General features: G+C 38.7%; 1 protein-coding gene across 18 annotated transcripts in view; it reads left to right on the forward strand.

Annotated features, from left to right (window-relative positions):
• The window catches only part of HDAC9 (histone deacetylase 9), a 457,908-nt gene extending 450,591 nt beyond the window's left edge, over window positions 1-7,317 (forward strand). For all 18 annotated transcript variants that reach the window (XM_014894384.2, XM_088162701.1, XM_088162750.1 and 15 more), the window contains one exon: window positions 816-7,317. In XM_014894384.2, the coding sequence (XP_014749870.2) occupies window positions 816-855 (40 nt within the window). In that variant the 3' untranslated portion in view covers window positions 856-7,317. The remainder of the gene's footprint in view (window positions 1-815) is intronic.
• The last annotated feature ends 13,477 nt before the right edge of the window (window positions 7,318-20,794 follow it).

Raw genomic sequence — 20,794 nt, forward strand, 5'->3', positions numbered from 1 at the left:
GGCTGACAGACTGAGATGAAAAATAGTTTCTGTCCAAATTCTTTGCCTTTCAATTATAAGGTCTGTCCATGATCTCAATCTTCCCATTTTATAATTGCCATCATATTCCTCAGGTGCAGTAGCTTGTCAGCTCATTGTCTGCATTCTCATAATTTTCTTATTGGTCGTCTTAGAGAGCTCATCTTGCCTAAGCTGCTAATTTCCCAGAAGTTTTCATATAAAAGATATAATATGATTTGATATAATTAATAGATACTTTTTCTTTCAGAGTGAAATGCTGATCAGGTTCAGAATTTAGTCTCAAAACTTGCAGGCAGGCACACAATGTGTTTATGAAAACACAAAATCAATAACTAGGGGACTAGAGAAGAACCTTAGAGTTCTAAGCTTCTAAGTTCTAAGTTCTAGCTACTAGTGAACTATTTTGCTTTAATGATGTGGGCCCGCTTGAAAAAATAAATGCATGTATTTTTAGTTGCAAAAGCTTGTAAAATAAAAGTATCACAGCTATTTTTTTCATTAAATTATTTGATTCTGTTGACACAAAGCATGTACATTTCTGGACAAAATGTTATAAAATATTCTGACATATTTTAATATAAACAGGAACATTTTTGGTGATTGCTTGGATCTAAAATGTTTTTCCACTTGACATTTGTTTATACTTCCTAGGAAAGAAACTCTATTTATGGATAGCTGAATAACACAAATAAACATCTGAGTGAGCTGAAAAATCAGCTTTGATTATGCATGAAAATCTACAATGTCATTGTGTACTCTTGTGCCGTATTCTGATTGCCTGTTTATTTTTACAGAGCTGCTGGTGAGCCCATGGAAGAAGAGCCAGCCTTGTGAAGTGCCAAGTCCTCCCTGATATTTCCTGTGGGTGACATCATTGTGTATCCCCCAAAGCACCCTCAGACATGTCTTGTCTGCTTCTTGGGTGGCACAGATCAGATGGAACATAAACACTGGGCACAAAACTCGGAATAGCAGCTTCACTTGTTCTTTGGATGGACTTGAAAGAGCCCGAAAGATTCCTTAAATGTAACCGCCACAATTCTAGAGTTACAGTAAAACAGACTTGGGAGAAAGAGCCTAGAGCATGCTTTTTTAATGCTGTTTGACCCACTCACCAACACAAATTGTGAAATAGAGTATTGCAAAATTCTACATGATAGATTATAGATATGAGAATTGCAACAGCCAGCAACATACTCTGTGAACTCCGTGAATCACTTTCTGACACTTTTTACTGGATAATTTTTTTCATACTGTGTTAAATTGTTAATAGAATCTGTTTTCTTTGCTCCATGTAATGAAGAAAAAAACCCCTCACCCTTATTTTACGTGCCATTTTTTAACCTCCTGTAATGAATTCTTAGCTGAATAAGTGAAAAGTGTTTAAATTATGAGGAGAGATTTTAGCTAAAGGGAAAGCACTTCTTATTGTACTATAAATCCCCTGAAGTACTGTGCTTGGTGGTGCTTTATTTTCTCTTCCCTATTCCTGGCCATTTCATGTAATCTTTTCTATCATAAAAACACATCCACGATTCTCTAAAATGAGCGATCTTTTGCCTTTAAGAAAAAGTGCTGTACCCTCTGTAGTTGACAGTAGCGCTCACCATATGTGCAGCAGAGATCGAGTATGGATAGTTTTTCAAACGTGTTTTTAGTTTGTTCTGAAATGTTTCTGCGTTCTGACTCCAAAGCAGCGACCTTCAGTAACTGCCTGCAGCTCATTTGAAGCTCAGGTGTTTCTGTGGAGGTTGTGTGGGAGTGTTTTTTACAGGTCGTGATGTGAATACGAACTCATTCTTTTATGTAGTCCTGCACCAAGAGAACTGATGTTGCTTAAGAAGCTTCAAAGGGTTTAGGCTTTATTTTAGATTCCTGAAGTGCAGCAAGATCTCTCTGCAATGTGACTTTAGCTGTTTAATTCCATGTTTGAGAACGTAACATAGAGTTGTGCCTTTAGCTGAAAATGAACGCTTAAACTGTTACACGTGTTGCCTTACTGTCAGAGAGAGAGATATGGGGCATGTATGTAAGAGTACTTCAAATGAACAAAACTCTGCTATAGTAACTTTTATTTTGTTTACAACTTTCTCACCTAATGAACCCCAGGAGATACCTTGAAGTATTCAGCTTGCAGTATTTGATAGCTTGCTCAGCTTTTAAAAGCAAGTGATGTTCATTTTTTATATATTTGCCAAATTCAAAAAAAAAAAAAAGAGAAGGGATACATATATTAAAGCCATAAGTGAAGACTGTCATGCTTTTTATTCTGAAATCTGAAAGGAACCTTAATTAAAACAAGATTTTGGGGAAGGCCATGATATGAAAGATATGGAACAATATGGTTTCAGTTATAGGCAGACTCAAACCTGTAAATCAAAGATGAAAGATTTCACTCAAATAGAATTATATAATTCTCTTTGTTATGCAGTCAGACTATATCTTTCATGCATTTGGGTTTGTTTGCGATTAGCATTTTAATTTTAAAGACTTTTATTACTTATACCAAAGCTCTCCACTACAAGTTAGAAATCTGAGGCATGCTTTGAAAAGGGAAATCTAAAAAACAGGGATGTCATTTCCTATAATGTGAAGTAAACTTTTATTCTGAAAGGTTTACTCTAAAATGAATGTATGCCCCTTAGAAAGGGAAATAAAATTCTGACCCTCAGAAAGTGAAATAAAATTCTACCCCACATTTACAAGCCAAAACCATGCTCGTTTTAGTAATGCAAAGAGTCCCAGCAGGCTAAATTAACTCCTGGTGTAAGCCACCTTGCCTGACTCTGGGCTGTTCTGAAGAGGTTGTTCACACGACTAAAGCAATCAGGAGTTCCTCCTGCATTTTCAGCAGACTCCTGATGGCAATCTTACTTGCCATTTACTGCAATTTTGTTATGGTCATCAAAGAAATTTCCCTTCAAGAAAACCAAGGGCTATAGCTGATGAGTTGGGTAATTTGTAGAGCTTTTCACATTTTGAAATCATGGCTGCAAAATTTTAATTGAGTGCATAGTAACATCATTTTAAAATTAACCCTAAAATCTGTTTGTGTCCTTAGCTTGCATGAACTTTTATATGAATTGCAATCTGAAATGTGAGTTACAAACTTTTCCAATCAAACTCTGTCTTCTGGGGTGCAAATCATCTAAAGCTGTCTTTTTAAGCTGGAAATGCTTTTTAAACGCCAGAATGACTTGAATTAAACATTATAAACTCACACTTATACATTTGTACAGATGTAGTCCCAGACAGATATCTAGACGTGCTGTTGGTTGAAGTTAGGATGGTTTGGATAAACAAGTGTGCTAATAAACTGCACACAGATTGTGTCCAGAACTCTGTTCTGACTGAAGTCAACAGCAAAGTCCTCTTTGATTTCGATGGGAGATGGATCAGGCCCTGCTTTTCTTTTCCCCTTTAAGTCAAGAACACCATTGCTTTTGGATTATGTCATTCCAAGGCATCTTACAGCCCTCTGGGAAATGGTTGAGGCTTATGGTGAATATCAACACTTCCTTCAAAGCAGACCTGGGCTTTCTGAGAGGGCAGTTTCACTTGCTGCTGTTTTCTTCTCACAGTATTTTTTATTACCGTCAATAGCTCCCCATGGACTGGAGTTAAAATATCTTCCAGCAATTTTAGTCATAGTTCTAGGGAAATATTCACATAGACACTCTTAAAAATGCCCAGTTTTAACTGGATTCAACTACAGATTGCAAGAATTTCAGAAAGATGCATAAATTGTGTGTTTCAAATGTAAAAATTAGATTTTTGAGGAGACATCAAAGTCTCATGTCTCCCACAGACCTTTCCCACTAGGCCAGAGAGATTGACACCTCTGAAAATTCAGTCCCAGGTATTTCAAGTTGACTGCCAAAATATCTACATCTGAGCTTAGATTACATCTAAAACTGAGTTGAAATGCATGAACAAGATGGGATAAGGGTGGTTTGTGTGTGTGATTCCATGGGGAAGGTGAAGCTGAGGAGGCAGCAGGGAGGACTCAGAGTCAGGGTGATCCTCTGCCTGGTTCTGGTGGTACAAGGGCTGCAGGCAGGCAGAAGGACATCCCGTGGTACCTCCACCCCAGGCTGCCATTGCCTTTTGCAGCAAATCTTTGCCTCGTGAGGGAATCCTGAATTAATTTTCACTCTGCCAGTCACCAACCACCAGAATGAGAGATGTCCCAGCAGCAAGTCTCACTAACATGCTTGCTCCAGTCCATTTTCTTCTCTAGCATTAGGAACAAAGTATTAAGCTCAATGGATCTTTTATTTTATTACTATGCTTTTCTCGTACTTTTCTTGTATTCTTAGGTCCTTCAGTTCATAGTACAAACTGAAAACTAAAAAGAGACATGACTCAGGAGATCAAGAAAAGAATAATTTTTTTTTCCAGCTTAAAGCTCTTACCTGGGCTGGAGTAAAAACAGTGATGAACAGCAAATCTCAGAAATGCTGAAGCCTTCATGAGTGTCTTGCACTGCATTTTTGGATTCTGTGGAGGAATTCTGCATGTGCTCATTTGGTTTTAATATAAATTGCATCTTGATTATATGATCTCTTTTTAGGCAACATTTCTAGTGGGTAATCAAAGTTCATGGGACTATTGCCAGTGTAAAGATGACAGAATTATTCCCCTTTTTTAATCATGAACATACTTTACTAATTTTTCTTTCAGTGCAAATGAAGCAACTAATTCCCAGCAAGTGAATCTGAGAAAGTAAAATCATTAGGCTATCTTAAATAAACATCATAAAAGAAATGGAAAATGTTATGCAAATAAAGATGGCTATGCTTTTACTTTGCAAAAAAGTCAACAACATGCTGCAGGCTGAATATAAGTGACAAAACAAACCCCTCTCTAGAGTATGTGATATTTTAGTTGGTGTCTTATCTAAGTGCAGCCTCTCTGAAAAGCTGAGAGTCATAACCGGAGATGAAATATTAGAAAGGTTTTGCTGCAGCCAACACCAGAGGTCCTGTAGAGAACAAGAATGTAGAGACTGACTAATTTTTGTAGACAGACAGCAGGACACTTTCAGGGCAATGTGTCTGGGACAAAGAATTAGAGGGAACTTTTCCAAAGGCACTGATGGCTGTAAAACAACTAACTCCTATTAGCTTGCAGGGGCAAGGAGGTGCTCAGCAAGCATTTATTCTTTGGGAAATGCCACCCGTGTCCCACCAGCATGCCCACGCTCATGCAGATTTGAACCTGACTGGGCTGTTTTCTCTCCTAAGCAGCAGCAGCAGCAGCTGCCACGTGTGCTGATGTGTGTACTGTGCATTTGCCCAAGAAGTCCTCAGCTTCCAGCAGAAACTTCATAACATGACTGATAGAGGAATTTTATTTTTTTTCTCACTAGTTGCCTTTCCAGAAGCATAGCAGTGCATGGTTGCTTTATTTTTAAAGGTCACAATAGAGCTTTGTGAACCATTGTACTTTTTTTTTTTTTTACCGACTCCATATGGAAGTAAAATAGAATATGTACCTGGGGAGGGGAGATGTGGTGTGTGGAACCTGCCAGGAAAGGATCTCTCTTAAATCAAGTTTCTGCTACTTGCTTTTCATCCTGGATTTGAAGGAGTTTGAGTTCTAAATTATCATTTAAGATCTTTCTTTGTCATGTCATTTGCTTTGTTTTTGTACCTGTAATTGTATTCACCCTTATAACATGTAGAAAACTGACGCCATCTGAAAAAAATCTGTTTTCTGACAGATTCGCCTGCCCTTGGTGTGGGAATCAGAATCGCTTATCCTTGTCACTTCTCGCAGCAATTAAATGCTTCATTTTTGTAACAGATCCAAACTGCAGCAGTATTTTAAGAGTACTATTTAGCTGGCTGTCTGCTGACTCTTAAAAAAAAAATTGTGAAACTTACATTCCTCTCTAACCTCAAAAGAAACCCATTTTGATTTTAACAATGTCATTTTTTCACTTGATCCGAAAGGGTTTTGTCCCATGAGATCTTGTTACTAGCTCAGTTCTAATCACTAGTAAATCACCCACTGCAGAAAGTGAAGACCAAAAAGGACGGATGTTCCAGCAACTCTCAGTTATGTCTCTTCTGCAAAATCCTTCATCCTGCTCCAGTGCCAGGCTCTGTGGTTCAGCATGTTAGCATAGATTACAGCAAAATATAAATTGTTCTGCACCATCAAAGATACTGCTCTTTAGATGTCAATTAGCACACTATGAGTTGGGCTGTCATTTACAGGAGCTGTGCTTTATGATAAAGACATGCTTCTGTGGGCATGGTCTGAAGATGAGTGATGCATGCAAGCAGTGGCACTGATACTGTGTGGTCAGAGGGATTCTGTGCCAAATCTCCACACATTCCTCCTTTTGATGGTACACCTGCATGGCCAGAGACACTTTTGCAGTAGCAGAGCCATAGGATGTCCTGATTCAAAAACCACTTAAATCCCTCCTCTAACAGGCTTTGGGTAATATTTGGGAGGCAGCTAGAGGAGAAACCTGAACTCTGCACTCAGCCACACAAAACTGTAAAAAAAGCCCAGGTAAAATATCTGAGCTTGCCCACACATACCTTTTTCTGATAGAAAGTGCCAGTTCTGCTCCTAGAAAGGTCTGTCTGAAAGAAAATTGACTCTGCTGGATCTATACTACTGACTTCATGAGTGTTTAATACGACATGTGTTAGGGGAACAGGTTCATACTCATGTCTCTTGCTGCTTAGGTTACTGCTATTTTAAATTTCATGATTGGCTTAATATTCTAAGTTAGGATGTGGTAGGAAAGCATAAAGCAATACCTGGTGAAGTCATAACTAAGGCTTTCAAAGCAGGCTTACTGCCATGGGTTTTTACAAGACTGACTTTTTGGTCTAGGGATACACAGCTGAAATGTCTATTTTTTTCTTGGGAAATTGATGTTGCTATCTGTTTCCATGATAAAAACCAGTCCTTTTGCTCAGAGCTCTGAAAGTTTATCTATAATTTGTCTTTCCAGGCAGAACAGATTCTAAAGGATAAAGCATCAGTGGGACTGACCCAAAGGGCAACATTTTTAAAGGTTAATAGTAATATTTCCATAAGAGTAAAAGGAATCATTGTTATTATTCCTGATACATTTTTGTATCTGCAAGTATCCAATGAGTAATGTTAAGTAATATTGTGCTTCAGAACTTTGTTGATTATAGATATATGAACATTGGATTGGCGTGAAATAGTCTTCAACCGAGTTGTTAAAATCCCTTTTGTTTTGTGTTTTGTATAATTCTTTGGCTATAGTCTTGTCCTAGTGTTAATAAAAGCTATTTGAAGTAAGCTTGTTCAATTACTCTGAGGAGCTTTTTTGCCTGTTTTATTTTTTAATCAGTGCGAAAAAGGAGTGGAGCTTTGAACATGCCACCCTGGTTGGATCATAGGATTCTGACTGTTAAAATATAAAGGGGGAAGCATGGTGAAGCTGGAGTGCATAAAAAAGGAACCACAAACGTTAATGTAAAAGTAATGTTACATAGCAGGCTAAAACACACACAAAGCAGAGCATTGCAGAGCTCCTGCTCTAACACCAAGCTCATATTCTATAGTTCCTTTGGCTCATTGTCCTGAGGCGTTGCAGAACACATAATTCTCCTCCCAGTGAAGCAATTTAAATAGTACATGCAATGTTTTGAAAGCTGCAAGGCCCCTGCTTTGTGGGCGGTGGGGAATACCCAGCACTGCAGCAATGCTCTGGGCTGCAGTATTGCTCCAGCACTGCTGCTGTAAAACTCAGAGTTGTTACCTTGATAGAACAGACCTGTTTTGAGAAAGGCACTCACAAAAGCAGGGGAGTGAGGAAGGAGTGTGTTTGCTGTGAGCACATTTTGATCACTTGCACATTGCCAAAAGTAGCTCACAGATCAAAATTGCTTCTGTGTGTGGACCTTCATGCACCTGAACTTGAAAACTGAGCAGAGGGGAGGGTGGCTGGGAAGTACAGGCTCTTTGCACATGGAAAGCCCTACCTCCTGGCATGTATCCAGTGCTGCTCCAGAAGGGGATTAAAACCAAAGTGAAGCAAAACAGCATCCCATAATTTTAGCTTTTTTTCATTCTTCAGAATATCTTTTCCTTTTCTGGGGACAAGGATCCCAAACCTAGAAACACACAGCTCTATTCCATCAATAAAATTCTGTTTGGAAATCAGAACACGTAACATGTAATTTCCTTGGCATATTTCAAAGAAGCTCCATGCACAGAGAATCTCAATCTATCCAGTCTGTCTATCTACTTCTCTGTTTTGCTTGTTTCCTGTGATTCCATTGTGATAAATTGCAGAGCTCAGTGATAAATTGCATTCATCATGTCTTTCTGGCTGCCTCACCTGCATTTCGTACATTAAAACCTCTCTCCTGGGTCTACTTCTAACATTCCAACCTTGTGAGAGATTCCAGCTAGACACCATTGCTGCTTTAAAATCAACCTGCCAGAATTGACCTTGCCTTTGAGAAGTGGAATGGGTATTTTGAAACCTTCAGACTAACAATGCTTCTAGGAATCTCCTGTAGATGGGTGGGAGTGAATTCTTTCAGATTCCTCCTCTCATGTTTTTTCACTGCTTCCCCTGGAGATCCTTCTCCCCAAGAAAAATCTTTCTTTCCATTGGCAGCTTTAAAAGGAGTAGCAAGAGTTGGATGTGTCTTTGTCAGAAGGGGTAAATAGTGAGATAAAGCTGAGTGAATATGTGCTGAGCCACTGCTCTTCTCACTTTTTTCCTTGTCTTTTTCTTGACAAATAAAAGGAGAGGGATATTAAAATTATGGAGTTTGGTTTCTGTATGCTGGAAATATTTTTTTTTTAAATTTGTTTATTTCTTTTTAAAGAGAAAAGTTTAGTTTTAACCTTTGATGTCACAATGCCCAGGTACAGTACTTTATTCATACAAGCCTCCTAGAGACTTGTAAAAAACGGTTTGACAATTCTTCAAAATTCTTTTTCGGGGGTTGCCTGTAAAAGGAAACAGGTTCAACAAAAACCCAAAATGAAATTCTGTACTTTACTAGAAGCTGAGTAAGGGCATGGATCCAGGATTTTGTGCAAAATCTATATTCTTAGCTTTTTTGCTGCTTCTGGCTGAACTTCTCTGTCCACACATCACTGAAAAATACCTAGCCTGTTATGGCTGTCACATAAATATCTTCAGAGATTGTTAATAACTGAACAGAACATTCCTGATAAGATCCTAAATTACCTCTCTTGTGGTATATTTTATGTACAAACAACATAATTTTACACCATTCAGATGGTTATAGCATTTGAATGCATCATTCTTTAGCTATCTAATTTAATTAAAGATTAGTCTATGATGAAGTTATTAATTGTTATCAAAACAAAATATTAATCAATAAATCCATCCATCAATCAGGGCAAAGCATGCATCACAATTAGTTATATTGCCCCAAGGCAGTACAGGTTGGTTTTCCATATTCAGAGTATCTACAATATCTGTTACAGTGGCCCAGTCTAACTGCGTGCAATTCTGCCAGATTCTACACAGGAACAAAGAGTAGGAAGATAGCTGCCATAATTTACAATACTTTCTTCTCAACTTTCTATTAATTGTCTAAATTCTTCTCTTCAACTTTGGCTGTGTCAGACAATAGAAACACTGAAAGTCTAATATTTTTTTTCTGCATTTTAGGTAATCTAGTCTTGAAAACCTTATTGGAACATCTGTAGATAATCTATTATCTAGTCTATAATTAATCTAGTCTTGTTAATTTACTCTACAAGCAGGGATAAATTAGATGATTCTTTGTTCTACCTACGGAATACGGCAGGAAAAATAACAACTGATTCTTAGAAAACAAAAGCATAAATAATCCTGCACTTGATTTCTCTAATTCTCAACTGCCTCTCCTTCTCCCTTCAAAATCGTATTATAGAAATATATATTATGATATCTGAAATATAAATATGTATTGTCTGTCACTACATATGATGTGCAGCAGTTCTGTCTCTGCCACCTGGGCCAGAAGGAACCAGTCCTGGCTCCTTTTGAGCTACTGCCTGGAGTGGGTGTTTCGGTTTGTACTGGAAGTTGAGCACATAACTTAACAGCTGCAGGAACATCTGTAAAAAAGCAAAAAGTGCTGAAAAACTTCAAAAATGAATATGCGTACTCCAGTTCTCCTAAAAAGTGTCCAACGAGTTATTTCATGTAGTGTTGTTTTGCAATGAAATCTTTCCATCTTTATTGACCTACAATAGCTCATGTTATCTCCTCTTGAACCTGTATCTGAACCAAAAATGTAAATCTAGAGTGGGATTAGACAGCTCCACTTGAATCCCCTTTGTAATATCAAAATTTTTCCATAGCCATGGTTGCTGTCCTTTTCTCCACTGTAGGTGTAAGTAACTCTTTCCTTGGTTACTGCTTGATGCACATCACAGAAGAGCCATCCTGGTCATAGGCTCTTAGTAGAACTTGCTGCTTCTTGCTGCTGCTGAACATGTCTTCTATGATTTCTGTGGGAATGTAAGTGGTTTATTGATTGAGCTGGTAAGGTCTGCTGAGAATTGATCATGGCTAGCAAGCATCTGCTATACAGAACTTCTTTTTATAAATTAGGAGAAAAATCTGTGAGAAAAAAGTTTTGTTGATACTGAAGTGCTGACAAATGGTCAGTATTTGTGCACACTATGTCTCTTTGTCTTCCATTTCAGTTGGAAATAGACCTACTCTGAATAGCAAAATGGCTCAAAGTGAATTACTTTTGAGCACTTTTTACAGCTGAGTGGTTTGAAGAAATAATTTTATTCCAGTGGCACTCAACACGAAAATACAAGGTCCTTGTAAACACCCAGGGTTTTGTACTCACAACAGCCACAGAAGCAGGCCAGTCATTGCCTCTTTTCACAGATAGGATTAAAAGTGTTGTTTGAGGACCCACGAAGAGCTTGTAGCTGATGGAAAAATCTCCAGAGCTACAGTCCTTATGCCAGCACCCAGACTGTCCATGTGACTATATTTCTTCCAGATGCCTTCACATTATAAAGTTAGTGTGTGTGTATTTGTGACTTCAGATGCTGAATCTGCCTCTTCTAATTTTAGCTCATTGTTTTGAGCTTGCTTGTTCTCTGGCATGTGTGTTACTTACTGGAACATTTCTAAACAACAAAACCTTTTATTTATTTTTTCAAAGAAGACTATTTGAGCATATAGAGGAGATGTGGGATTTTTATGAATCACATCCTGTAGTTTCTTTGTTTTTACTTCTCTTATTCACTCCTTGTTTTTTAAATGACCTTCACAAAACAGAGAACTGTTTGGGTTGTATAACAATCTGTGCACAGAAACTAGACCTTTTCTTTACCCTGTTATATTTGCTGGCTGGTGTGATTTTGAATATAGATTGCAAAGAACAACCAAAAAAAGTCAATAAATACTGCACTTGTGTAAGGCGTAGCAACTGAACTGTTTTAGATGAGGCTTCAGGGAATTTGGAAGGAAGTTATCTCAAGCCTTGCAATGTTTATAAGCATAAGATGTTGTGGTTCTTATTACCAAACAATAGGGATTCAGTGAATGGACAGGTGAGAATGGGCACAGGCTGCATGCACCAAGCCCTCACAAATAAATGTGAAGCAAAGCCCTATACCACCTTTCAAGTTGAGTTGCAAAAACCTGCATCAACAAGTGGTTTCTTAAATCTGCTTCTATTTTCTGTCTACTTAGAATTCTTCTGAGCAGTGTTAATGACTCTTCAAGGTACTTTTTGTTAGATCCTCCTATATACAATTGTTTAAGCATCTTTGTGAATACATGTAGGAAGGAAGTGGTACATGCCACAGACTATCTGTTGTTTAGCTGCAAATTTGGATTTAATCTTCCTTTAAAACTTTCTTATGAAGTCTAAGGCGTTACACTCAGAATGCATGCTCTTAACTATGTGCAACCAAGAAGATGAAGACAAGTGTGTCCATATTTCAAGCATAATGAGACTTGCATGGATGCTATGCACCATGTCCCCACAGGATCCATGGCGACAGGACCATCAAAGTTTAGAGCAGTAGGACACGATTCAAAATGGTCTGGGACATCCTCCATCCCTTTACAGAATCAGAATAAGCTTCTAGAGAGAACCCTTTAAAATAAAATCCAAGAAAAAGTCTCTGAAAAAAATCCCAGTCTCACACATCAAATCCCAGAGGTGAGTGGGAAAGGACCAGAAAACTCCACAGTTGCTCCCACTAATGGATCACGAACTGTGGTATGAACACAGCTAGTATCTGAGCAGCTCAGAGGAAAGTTTAAAATCAGATCACAGTGAAATGTGTCTGCTGAGCTCCAACCTTATGCACCCATCTTCGGTTCAAACAGAATGAAGAAGCAAGGCATGATGTAGGAGGAATCATCCCAAGTATGTATTACCTATCACCTCCACGTATTCTGCATATGTCTTCATGAAAGGAATTTTAAGGACATTGTGAACTCTGTCTAGAAATTGAAAGGAAAATATGCTCCAGAGGAGACTACCCTCTATGCTGTACAATTCCATCACTTCACAAGTGACAGTCCTTGGCTAAAGCTGGTGTGCTAGGTCATGCAAACACGTCACAGGGGAAAGACACATTGATCACATTGGCTCTCCCATTTATTTTACACGCAGTAATAACTGCACAAACTCTCCATAGCAGTGTGCTAATGCTGACCTTCCTGGCAGCAGTCTGTGAGAGTTATTATGTGGGAAGTCAGGCAACCCTGACATGGCTGGGACCCTGTCAGGAATGCTGGCAGCAGCACATCTCTTCTCTGTGCAGATTTTTAGACCAAATTAATGTGTTTATGAGGGACAGTAGACTGACTTCATAAAAAAAGATAAGATTTGAAACACATGCAGTATATCTGATGCTGGGATATATTTCCTCTGGCTTCTGTTTTCAGTTGTGTTGTCCATGCCTATAGTATCTATATCTAACATCTATTTCCAGCCTCTACATCCCAGACTCACAGCAGAAGCAAACCTGTGTGAGGTCTGGAGGGTGCCCATATACTATCAAAGATACTTATTTACAGTAGATATAATGGTATTAAGCTGACTGAAATAATGAATCTAAAAATGTTACTAATGATGATTATTGGGAGATCTGTAGAAATAGGGTCAGGCTATTGTTAAAATAAGGGTACAGTATATTCCTTTTCTGGTGATGAACTGCATAAAAATTTTTTTGAGGAATATTTCTCTCTTCCTTGTTATGCAGGCACAAAATATAGTAATAATTACCTCTATCTGGAGATGATGTTAATCACAGAAAGACTCTGTGAAGTTTGCTGAAGATAACAGATAAAATGCACTGAATTATGTGGAAAATATAGATTTTTATGACTATAACACTATCTCCTTTAAAATCCTATGTCAAGTATACTTTAGATATTTATGACATTTCCTTTAAGACCATGCTTTTAGATGATGTTTTAATTGATTGCAGAACATCAGTGCTGGGCTTTCAATGACCTGCCTTCTTGAATCCAGCATCACCATTGCCTGAAACCCTGCTGGCTGCCAGCTCCTGGGCTCCTCTGCTGCCCAAGCTCTGTTATGATCCTCAGGGGAAGTATTTTCAGAGGATGTCACCTTGCTGTGCTCAAGGGTGTTTTGGTGCTGAGTCAGCACCCCTCCCCTCTGTACCGATGGTTTGGGATTCCACCATTTTCCTGGGAAGGCATGCCAGGGGCAATTTTAAGCATGTTCACCTGCAGTCTGCTTGGTTTGGTAGATGCGTCCCTTCTTCTCTTGCCCAGTCACTCCCATTCCTGCAGACAGCCTTAGTCTCCAGGACATTAAGCAGAGCTGGGTAGACTTTTTCAAAAGCTGTTTTCATTCTTCTTCAGAACAAATTGCTTTATCTTTTCTTTTTCAAATCCAAGAGTTTAAAACCTTGTGGAAGGGGAACAAAGGGAAAAAATTAGTCTTTTTTTGTTCTTATTGTTTTTTCACTCGGTTTGGGAAACATGGCCATGTGGTTATTCCCAGGATGAAATGTATTCCCCAGTACCCTGTCAGCTGCTGATGGTGTCTGATAGTCCTGTCAGCTCCACAGCTGCTGTTAATAGCCATACCCTGCTTGCTGTGGCACTGCACCCCTACCTCCTGGGGCAGTGTGTAACCACTGAGCCACATGGCCATGCCTGATCCCTCTCTCACTCTCCTGATGATAATTAACCAGCAGGCATTTAAGCAATATGTAAATTGAAGCTACCCTCAGTGCCCCCAAATTTCAGTTTTCTCACGTCTGCTCTGACTTGTCATTCCCCTCCAGGCAAGGACCATAGCTGTGTCTTTCTCAAACCCTTGCTGATCTAAGCATAGGAGAAAAGACAGAAGCTTGTTGCTCCAGCTGGTTTTTGTGTATGGCCTGACCCTGAACATAATCTTGAAGAAAATCTGGCATAATGGGTCCTGTGGGTTGGCATAGGTTTCAGTCAGTTACCTGGGGCTATAGGTCCTAAACCAGGATGTTGCTCCAGAATAGCATTGTAAAAGCCAAAGGCAGTTTTAAGGAAATGGACTCAAGTTTTCCTCCTAAATTTAGGCAAAAAAGTCTACCTCTGAAATGACTCAACACAAATACTTATGTAAACTGCATTTTGGCCCAACTGGAATTCAGATCCAGATTCAGAGCCACATTTTAGACTGTGATATATCTCTATCACTGCAATATGCCAGGGGAGTGAATTGTTCCCAAGGATCAAACAATCAATACTCTTGCAGTGTTCTCTTCCCTTTGTTTTCTGATTTGTCTTCAAATATGTTTTACAAAGCAGACAGGTGTGCAGCAGCCAGTGAGGAGAAGAGAGTTATTTGTGGTGATGTGCATAACCATCTTCTGGGCAGGCAACTCCCAAAGTGTGAGCAACAGCAAACTGGACAAAAGAGCTCTGGCATCAGGGATAAATACCACTACAGCTGGTATCTTCCATGGACTGGACACAAAGGAGAGCCAGGGACAAATATATTCCCTGCTGTGGATTAAAACATCAACAGGTGGGACTTCTGATGGTGTTCTGGTTAGTTCATACAAGAATAAAAATATTCTTTCTTATCCTTGGGCCAAATAATAAAGTGTGGGGAAGTCCTCACTGCCTGTTGTAGAATGTTTACTCTTTTTGGCTTCAGAATTGTTCTCTTTCTTACCTCCTGCTACAGTGTCTGTTTCCCCCTTATCTCACATGTTTTCTGTTTTGTTGTAGCTCACTTGAATAAGGACACTAAAAATAAAGTTTCATTAGCTGTATATGTTCTGAGAGGGCAAGTATGCAAAGAGAAGTTCATGAAGCTAACAGAACAATAATTATGCCATGTTCCTCTTAACAATCAATTGATGTTAAGAATGAGAATAAAGTACGCTGCTTGAAACTTGTCCTTCTAGATGCAGCTTTTATTCCCATTTGACTACATTTATTTTTCCACCATAACCTTTGGCTCATTTGAGTTATTGTTTCCCACAATCAAATATGCTAGTGCAATAGTAAATATTTCCAGAAGATTTTTTTCCCTCTGCTACTTTGGGAAAGGCTCTGCATGTAAACTGCTATATGACTTCATGCTAAGTATGAACACTAAACATGATACGTTTATTTTATCATTTGTAGTTAAAGAGACGTAATTATTTAAGTGGCTGTAATTTAGTGTTATGGCATCCCTCAAATTGCAGTCCTGAAATTACTTTAATCTATACTTTGGCTGGGGAAATATATGAAAAATTGAAAAGCTAAACAAAAACCCTGAAGCCCAGAAAGGAGTTGTTTCTGGGGGTTGCATAGAAGTCCTTGTGACATCTTTCCAGGAGCAGTCTTACTTTTGCAAGAGCTTTACTATCTATTGAACTATTTATGGACTATTTATCAGCCATCACTGATGGTGGTTCACCACCAGCAGGCTTATGTGTCAAACTAAAAGTGGGTGCTCTAGGCAAGCTACATCACATACTGTGCCTTTTACAGCCTATGGAAAGAGTGGGGGACTAAGCTGTCCATCCTTTCAGGGACACAGAACACTGAACTTTTGCTGCTTTTAATCTGAACAATAGTCTATTAATTAGAAATTTTGAATCTTTCCCCATTGTTTATATGCAAATTGCAAAGCCAGCAGCAGTAGCAACACACTGAGTTGTGTGGAAACAGCAACACCAAACTACTGTCTTCCGATTTTTAAATGTACATTTTGCAAGAAAACCTCTCTGGATTCTCGCCTGTGCTTTCTAGCAACTAGTCCTCTCTGAAAATCAGTCTGAGCTCTTTAAACAGTGGCTTCATTAAGAAACTGTGCTTTATAAACTGGGTGTGGTATCCTGGTTTTTATAATGACTTAAGCACATTTTGAGCTAAGTGGAGTAGTTGTCTAATACTTTTGCTAGAATGGAAATATCAAAGTCAGCTCTTATTATTACCGGAATCTCTTCTGTGAAAAGCTGTCTCAAACAGAAGTTTGTAATATCTGCATTTAAATATATTTAGCTTCTTAGTAATTCTCTAATGACTTTGGGCTACCTCCTGTTCCCATTGAAGTCAGTGGGAATGTTGCCATTGACTTCACTGAGCTTGAGATTTGATTTCCTTTCATCAAAGTTTGTTCTAAATGTGGATCTCTGCAGCCTGTTAGGTATATATACATCTCCATCCCGGTTTAGCATGAAATTAAAAGGACTCTTGCAATAAACTAAAGCATTTTACTTCCTTTCAGAGCCACCTCCTGCTACCACCCGTTGAGACTAGGAGAGCTGCCCTGGTCTTTTGGGTTTATGAGTATGTTTCTTTTTCCACTGTGGATGACTGTGTTAACTGCTCCAAAGTTATTCCTCCAAAAATCCAGAACCTCTGTGGCAGTAGAGGTGGAGTGGTTTGTTCCCAGTCTGTTATTCTGCCTCTAAAACAATCATGAGGGGAAAGTTCCATTTTCTCTCTAGGCACCTGGCACCAAAAATAACTAATGTAAATGGTGGCTTAAAGCAATGAGCAGACCTTGTGAATGTAAGTTAAGAGCTCATCTGTGTGAATTTTACCTACAAATACAAGCTAGCCATAGATAAATATTCTATCAATTTTTATAGTCCTGGAATAGAGGTTATTTTTTCTTACTTTTAATTTTTTTGATCTCTACCAAAAGAGACAATCAAACTTTTGCTCAGACAGTGAAATAGCAGTTAAAAGAACCTGAGTCAAAAATCTCAGTTCCCATCTGGGCAGCTTTGCCCAATGCTGCTATTTCTGTTGTTGCAGAAAGGCGTAATTAAGCTATCTCTCAAATCATATTTTGTTCCAAGTTTGGATAGATAGAACCTTAAAGAAGTCTGTTTATTCAATTAATGACAAGGAGGAAAGAAAGTTGACTCGAAGCTAGTGAAAAATATTGTGAACAGTATAGGGAACAAGACGAAAGCAACTATATAAACTGATCTTCAAAATGGGAAAGCATCTGGAAAAGAACCTTAATTAAACTACTGCCTTCTTCAGTACCTCTAGAGCACAGCATCCCATCTTTTCTGCATATTTGCTCTTGAAGGCTTTTACTATGATCAACAGAAATTTATTAGTTTTTGTAGGAGACTCCTATCCAAACAGCTCCATTACGTTCCATGGGTTAGCTGACTGAAAATAGGTTTTAAAGGAGCAAAGTTTTAGACAGAATAACTGTTCATGATTTTTATTTAGAATTATTGTTCATGCAGTATGCAGCCTGTCAGGAGCCTGAACAAAACCTACTGAAACAGAACTAGTTCTCTATTTATTACACTCATCTGTGAACAAGACATCCAGAGGACTCAGAATTTAAATGTCCAAACTCTGAGGATGCCTACCTCTCCCACAGGGACTTATTATTGAAGCAAAAGCGTGCTACTGAAGGCAGCTATCACTGGCATGTTAATATGCTTGGCTTATTACCAAAGGTGTTTGACTGAGTGTTTGTATGTGTGTCTGTAATAGGTGTTTTTAATGTCTGCAGGGGAGGAATGAGTAGTGACTCTTAACAGGGGAAACACAAGTCTCCATGGGAACGTAACAAACGGGTTGCACAACAGTGATGCTTGCATTTCTAGGTGTGTATCTGTTTCTTGGTCCATTTCTGTCATGCTGTCACCTGGATTATATATTCAGTTGCACTGTTAGCATCATTACTGGCCCACTTTTCTGTCTGGTTTCTTCATTTTGTCTAATTAGAATCTACTCCTATTCCCCATTACAGCATATTTCCATATTTTCGAGGTTTGTGATTTTATTGTTTATATTTCTGTGTTTCATTTTGCCCCAAAATGTGTTTACAACACCTTCACTGATTTGTTGCAGCAAATGTGAAGAGCCGAATTCATCCACTAAATTTTATATTTGGTCAAATGTTATTGCTCAGTTGAAATTGCTTTGAAATTGTTTTGACAATGTAAAATAAAGATGGGAACAAAATGCATACTGTGAGGTCAGGGAATAGTTCAGGGATGGTAACTCATGGAGATGTTCTTGAAAGTATTCTGTGCTTTAATATAAGAAAGGTTATTTTCTTTGTCCTTTCTGATTACTGAACAATACATATTTTTCTGCAGGTGTGAGGTGACTGCTTACTATGTTTGAAGTTCAGTTTTACTCAGAAATTTCTTACCATTGTCACTTGTGGCAAGCACGTCTATGAGTTCTGGAGCAGTGCTCTCCACTCCTTTGAGCATTGTTTAAAATGTTCATGGTGCTCACAGAAGAGCACAAAGCAATTCTGTAGGTGTTTTAGCCAGAGGACAGGCTGTGATCACTTCATTCCTGCTGAGGAGGAGTTTCTCAAATGAAAATGTCATTGAAGAGAGCAAGAGTCTAAGTAATTTACTTGTGTGAATAATTTATTACTACTATTTTTTTCCTGATTTGTCTTTTTTCTTACGTATGATCCATGTGGAAGAAAAAACAGTTTTACTTTTTGCATTAGGAAGTTGAACCTGCAGAGATAATGAGGTGTGGGAAAGGGTTTCCAGTCACTTGTGACTTTACCTAAAAATTACTGAGCTAGCTGCAGAGATGTTCCCAAAAGGCTACTTCTACAGAACTATCTCTTCTTCAGAGGGCAGGAAGAACTGTGAATAGAATGATTGGAAAAAATGAACTCCAGTCATTAAAGTAAGTAGCTAAGCCACCAAGCACCCACAGAAGATGAGCTCATTGAGTCAGAAGATGCCACTTTAATGAAGTAGTTTTAAAACCAAAGTTGTATTTTGAGACAGATTAGATGACTATCTGCCAAACTACCATGGCTGTATTTAGGTTGGCTACCCATCCAAATTATGTGAGCATAAAGAACTATAATGTACCATATATGTCTATCTGCAGCACTGTACATACCACAGCTATGAATATATGTGCCATCATGGAATTGAAACAATAGGGGAGCTAATTCTTAGCTGTATATAGCATTCTAGCTCCACTGAACCTAAAGTCTGATGATGATTTTCCTCCAGGGAACATCTTGCCCTCCCTGAAGTTAGACTTCAGCAACTGTATGCACCAATCCTGGGAAGGTCCAGCCACACTCTTGGGGTGTGCCCTATGTCCAGGAAGCTTCAGCTGAGGCATAACCATGCAGTGGCTGGACCATGAAGAGATCTCTTTGTTCAAACACTCCTGGCAGTTTGGCATGCCACCAAGTAGCCTCGAGGCAGCTCAGGGGCAGGCAGGTGTGAAGAATGGCAGCCTGATGATCCCCATGGACTTTTCAGCAAATAGGCATCAGCATAGAGGCTGTCACTTCACAGTTCAGCATTGCATTTTTTTAATCCAGTCTCTAATCCATTTATTTTATGAAGTGAAACATTCCAAAATTACAAAAGGATTTATATTTTGTGAACATGTGTGAGCCGGCTGGAGAGATTTGTAAATTCTTCATACCTTTCTCTGTAGCTAACTCTTGGGTCCATCTTCACAGTTGATTAACTTGCATTTCACACACCTCTTTAAAACTTCAATTTCAGGTTACTTTCTGAGATAGGTGATACCCAATACAAATGGGTTTTCTTAGGAGGATTTTGCAATAGAAATGTTAAAACGTGAGGGTAAAGAGAGGGAAAAAACACTCTTAAACATGTGCCAAGTACTAACTCACAGAAGCCAAGCAAGTTTTCAGAAAGAATGTTGACCCTGGCAGCAAGGGGATGATTTTTCTCACTGCTAACATTACTGAAAAGTCCATAAAGTAGCAAGAACAATTAAATAAATACAGTGGCAATGGTGCCAACCAGGATAGGTAGTGAGAGCTGTTGTTACTATGCTTATTGTGTTACATTGGCTTAGCCAAGAAAAACCTTATCTGATTAAAACAATAGCTCCCAAACTGCACTCCTTTTAGAGAAATTGATTTTATTCAACTTGGAATTCCAGAATAAATATAACACAATATTTTAAATTTACTTATGCAAATCTATCAGGATGGTCCAGGCAAGCAATAACCTAAATCAAGGTAACCTTGGTTAATATGTTATTACCCTTTAGCCATGAAGCTGTTGTGAGCTCCACTTCTGGTGTGGCTCCATGTATGTGAGTGCAGCATGGCTTAGGTCTCTCTCTTTGAGTTGTCTTTTTTGACAATAGAGCTGGAAAGGATGTTTATCACCAAAAGGAGTACATTCCATGAGTGATGGTTTTCTGTTACGAAGTTATGATTTTGAAAAGGATCACCACCTCCCATTGAACAGGCCTCAGAATTTATGTACTTTCTTTGGCCGACATTTGAATCTGGCTTTGAAGCCAAATATGAGCAGCAAAGCTTGCGGGAATATTTTCTTT

Source organism: Sturnus vulgaris, chromosome 1 (assembly GCF_052056855.1).
Source record: "Sturnus vulgaris isolate bStuVul1 chromosome 1, bStuVul1.hap1, whole genome shotgun sequence".
Taxonomy (NCBI): domain Eukaryota; kingdom Metazoa; phylum Chordata; class Aves; order Passeriformes; family Sturnidae; genus Sturnus; species Sturnus vulgaris.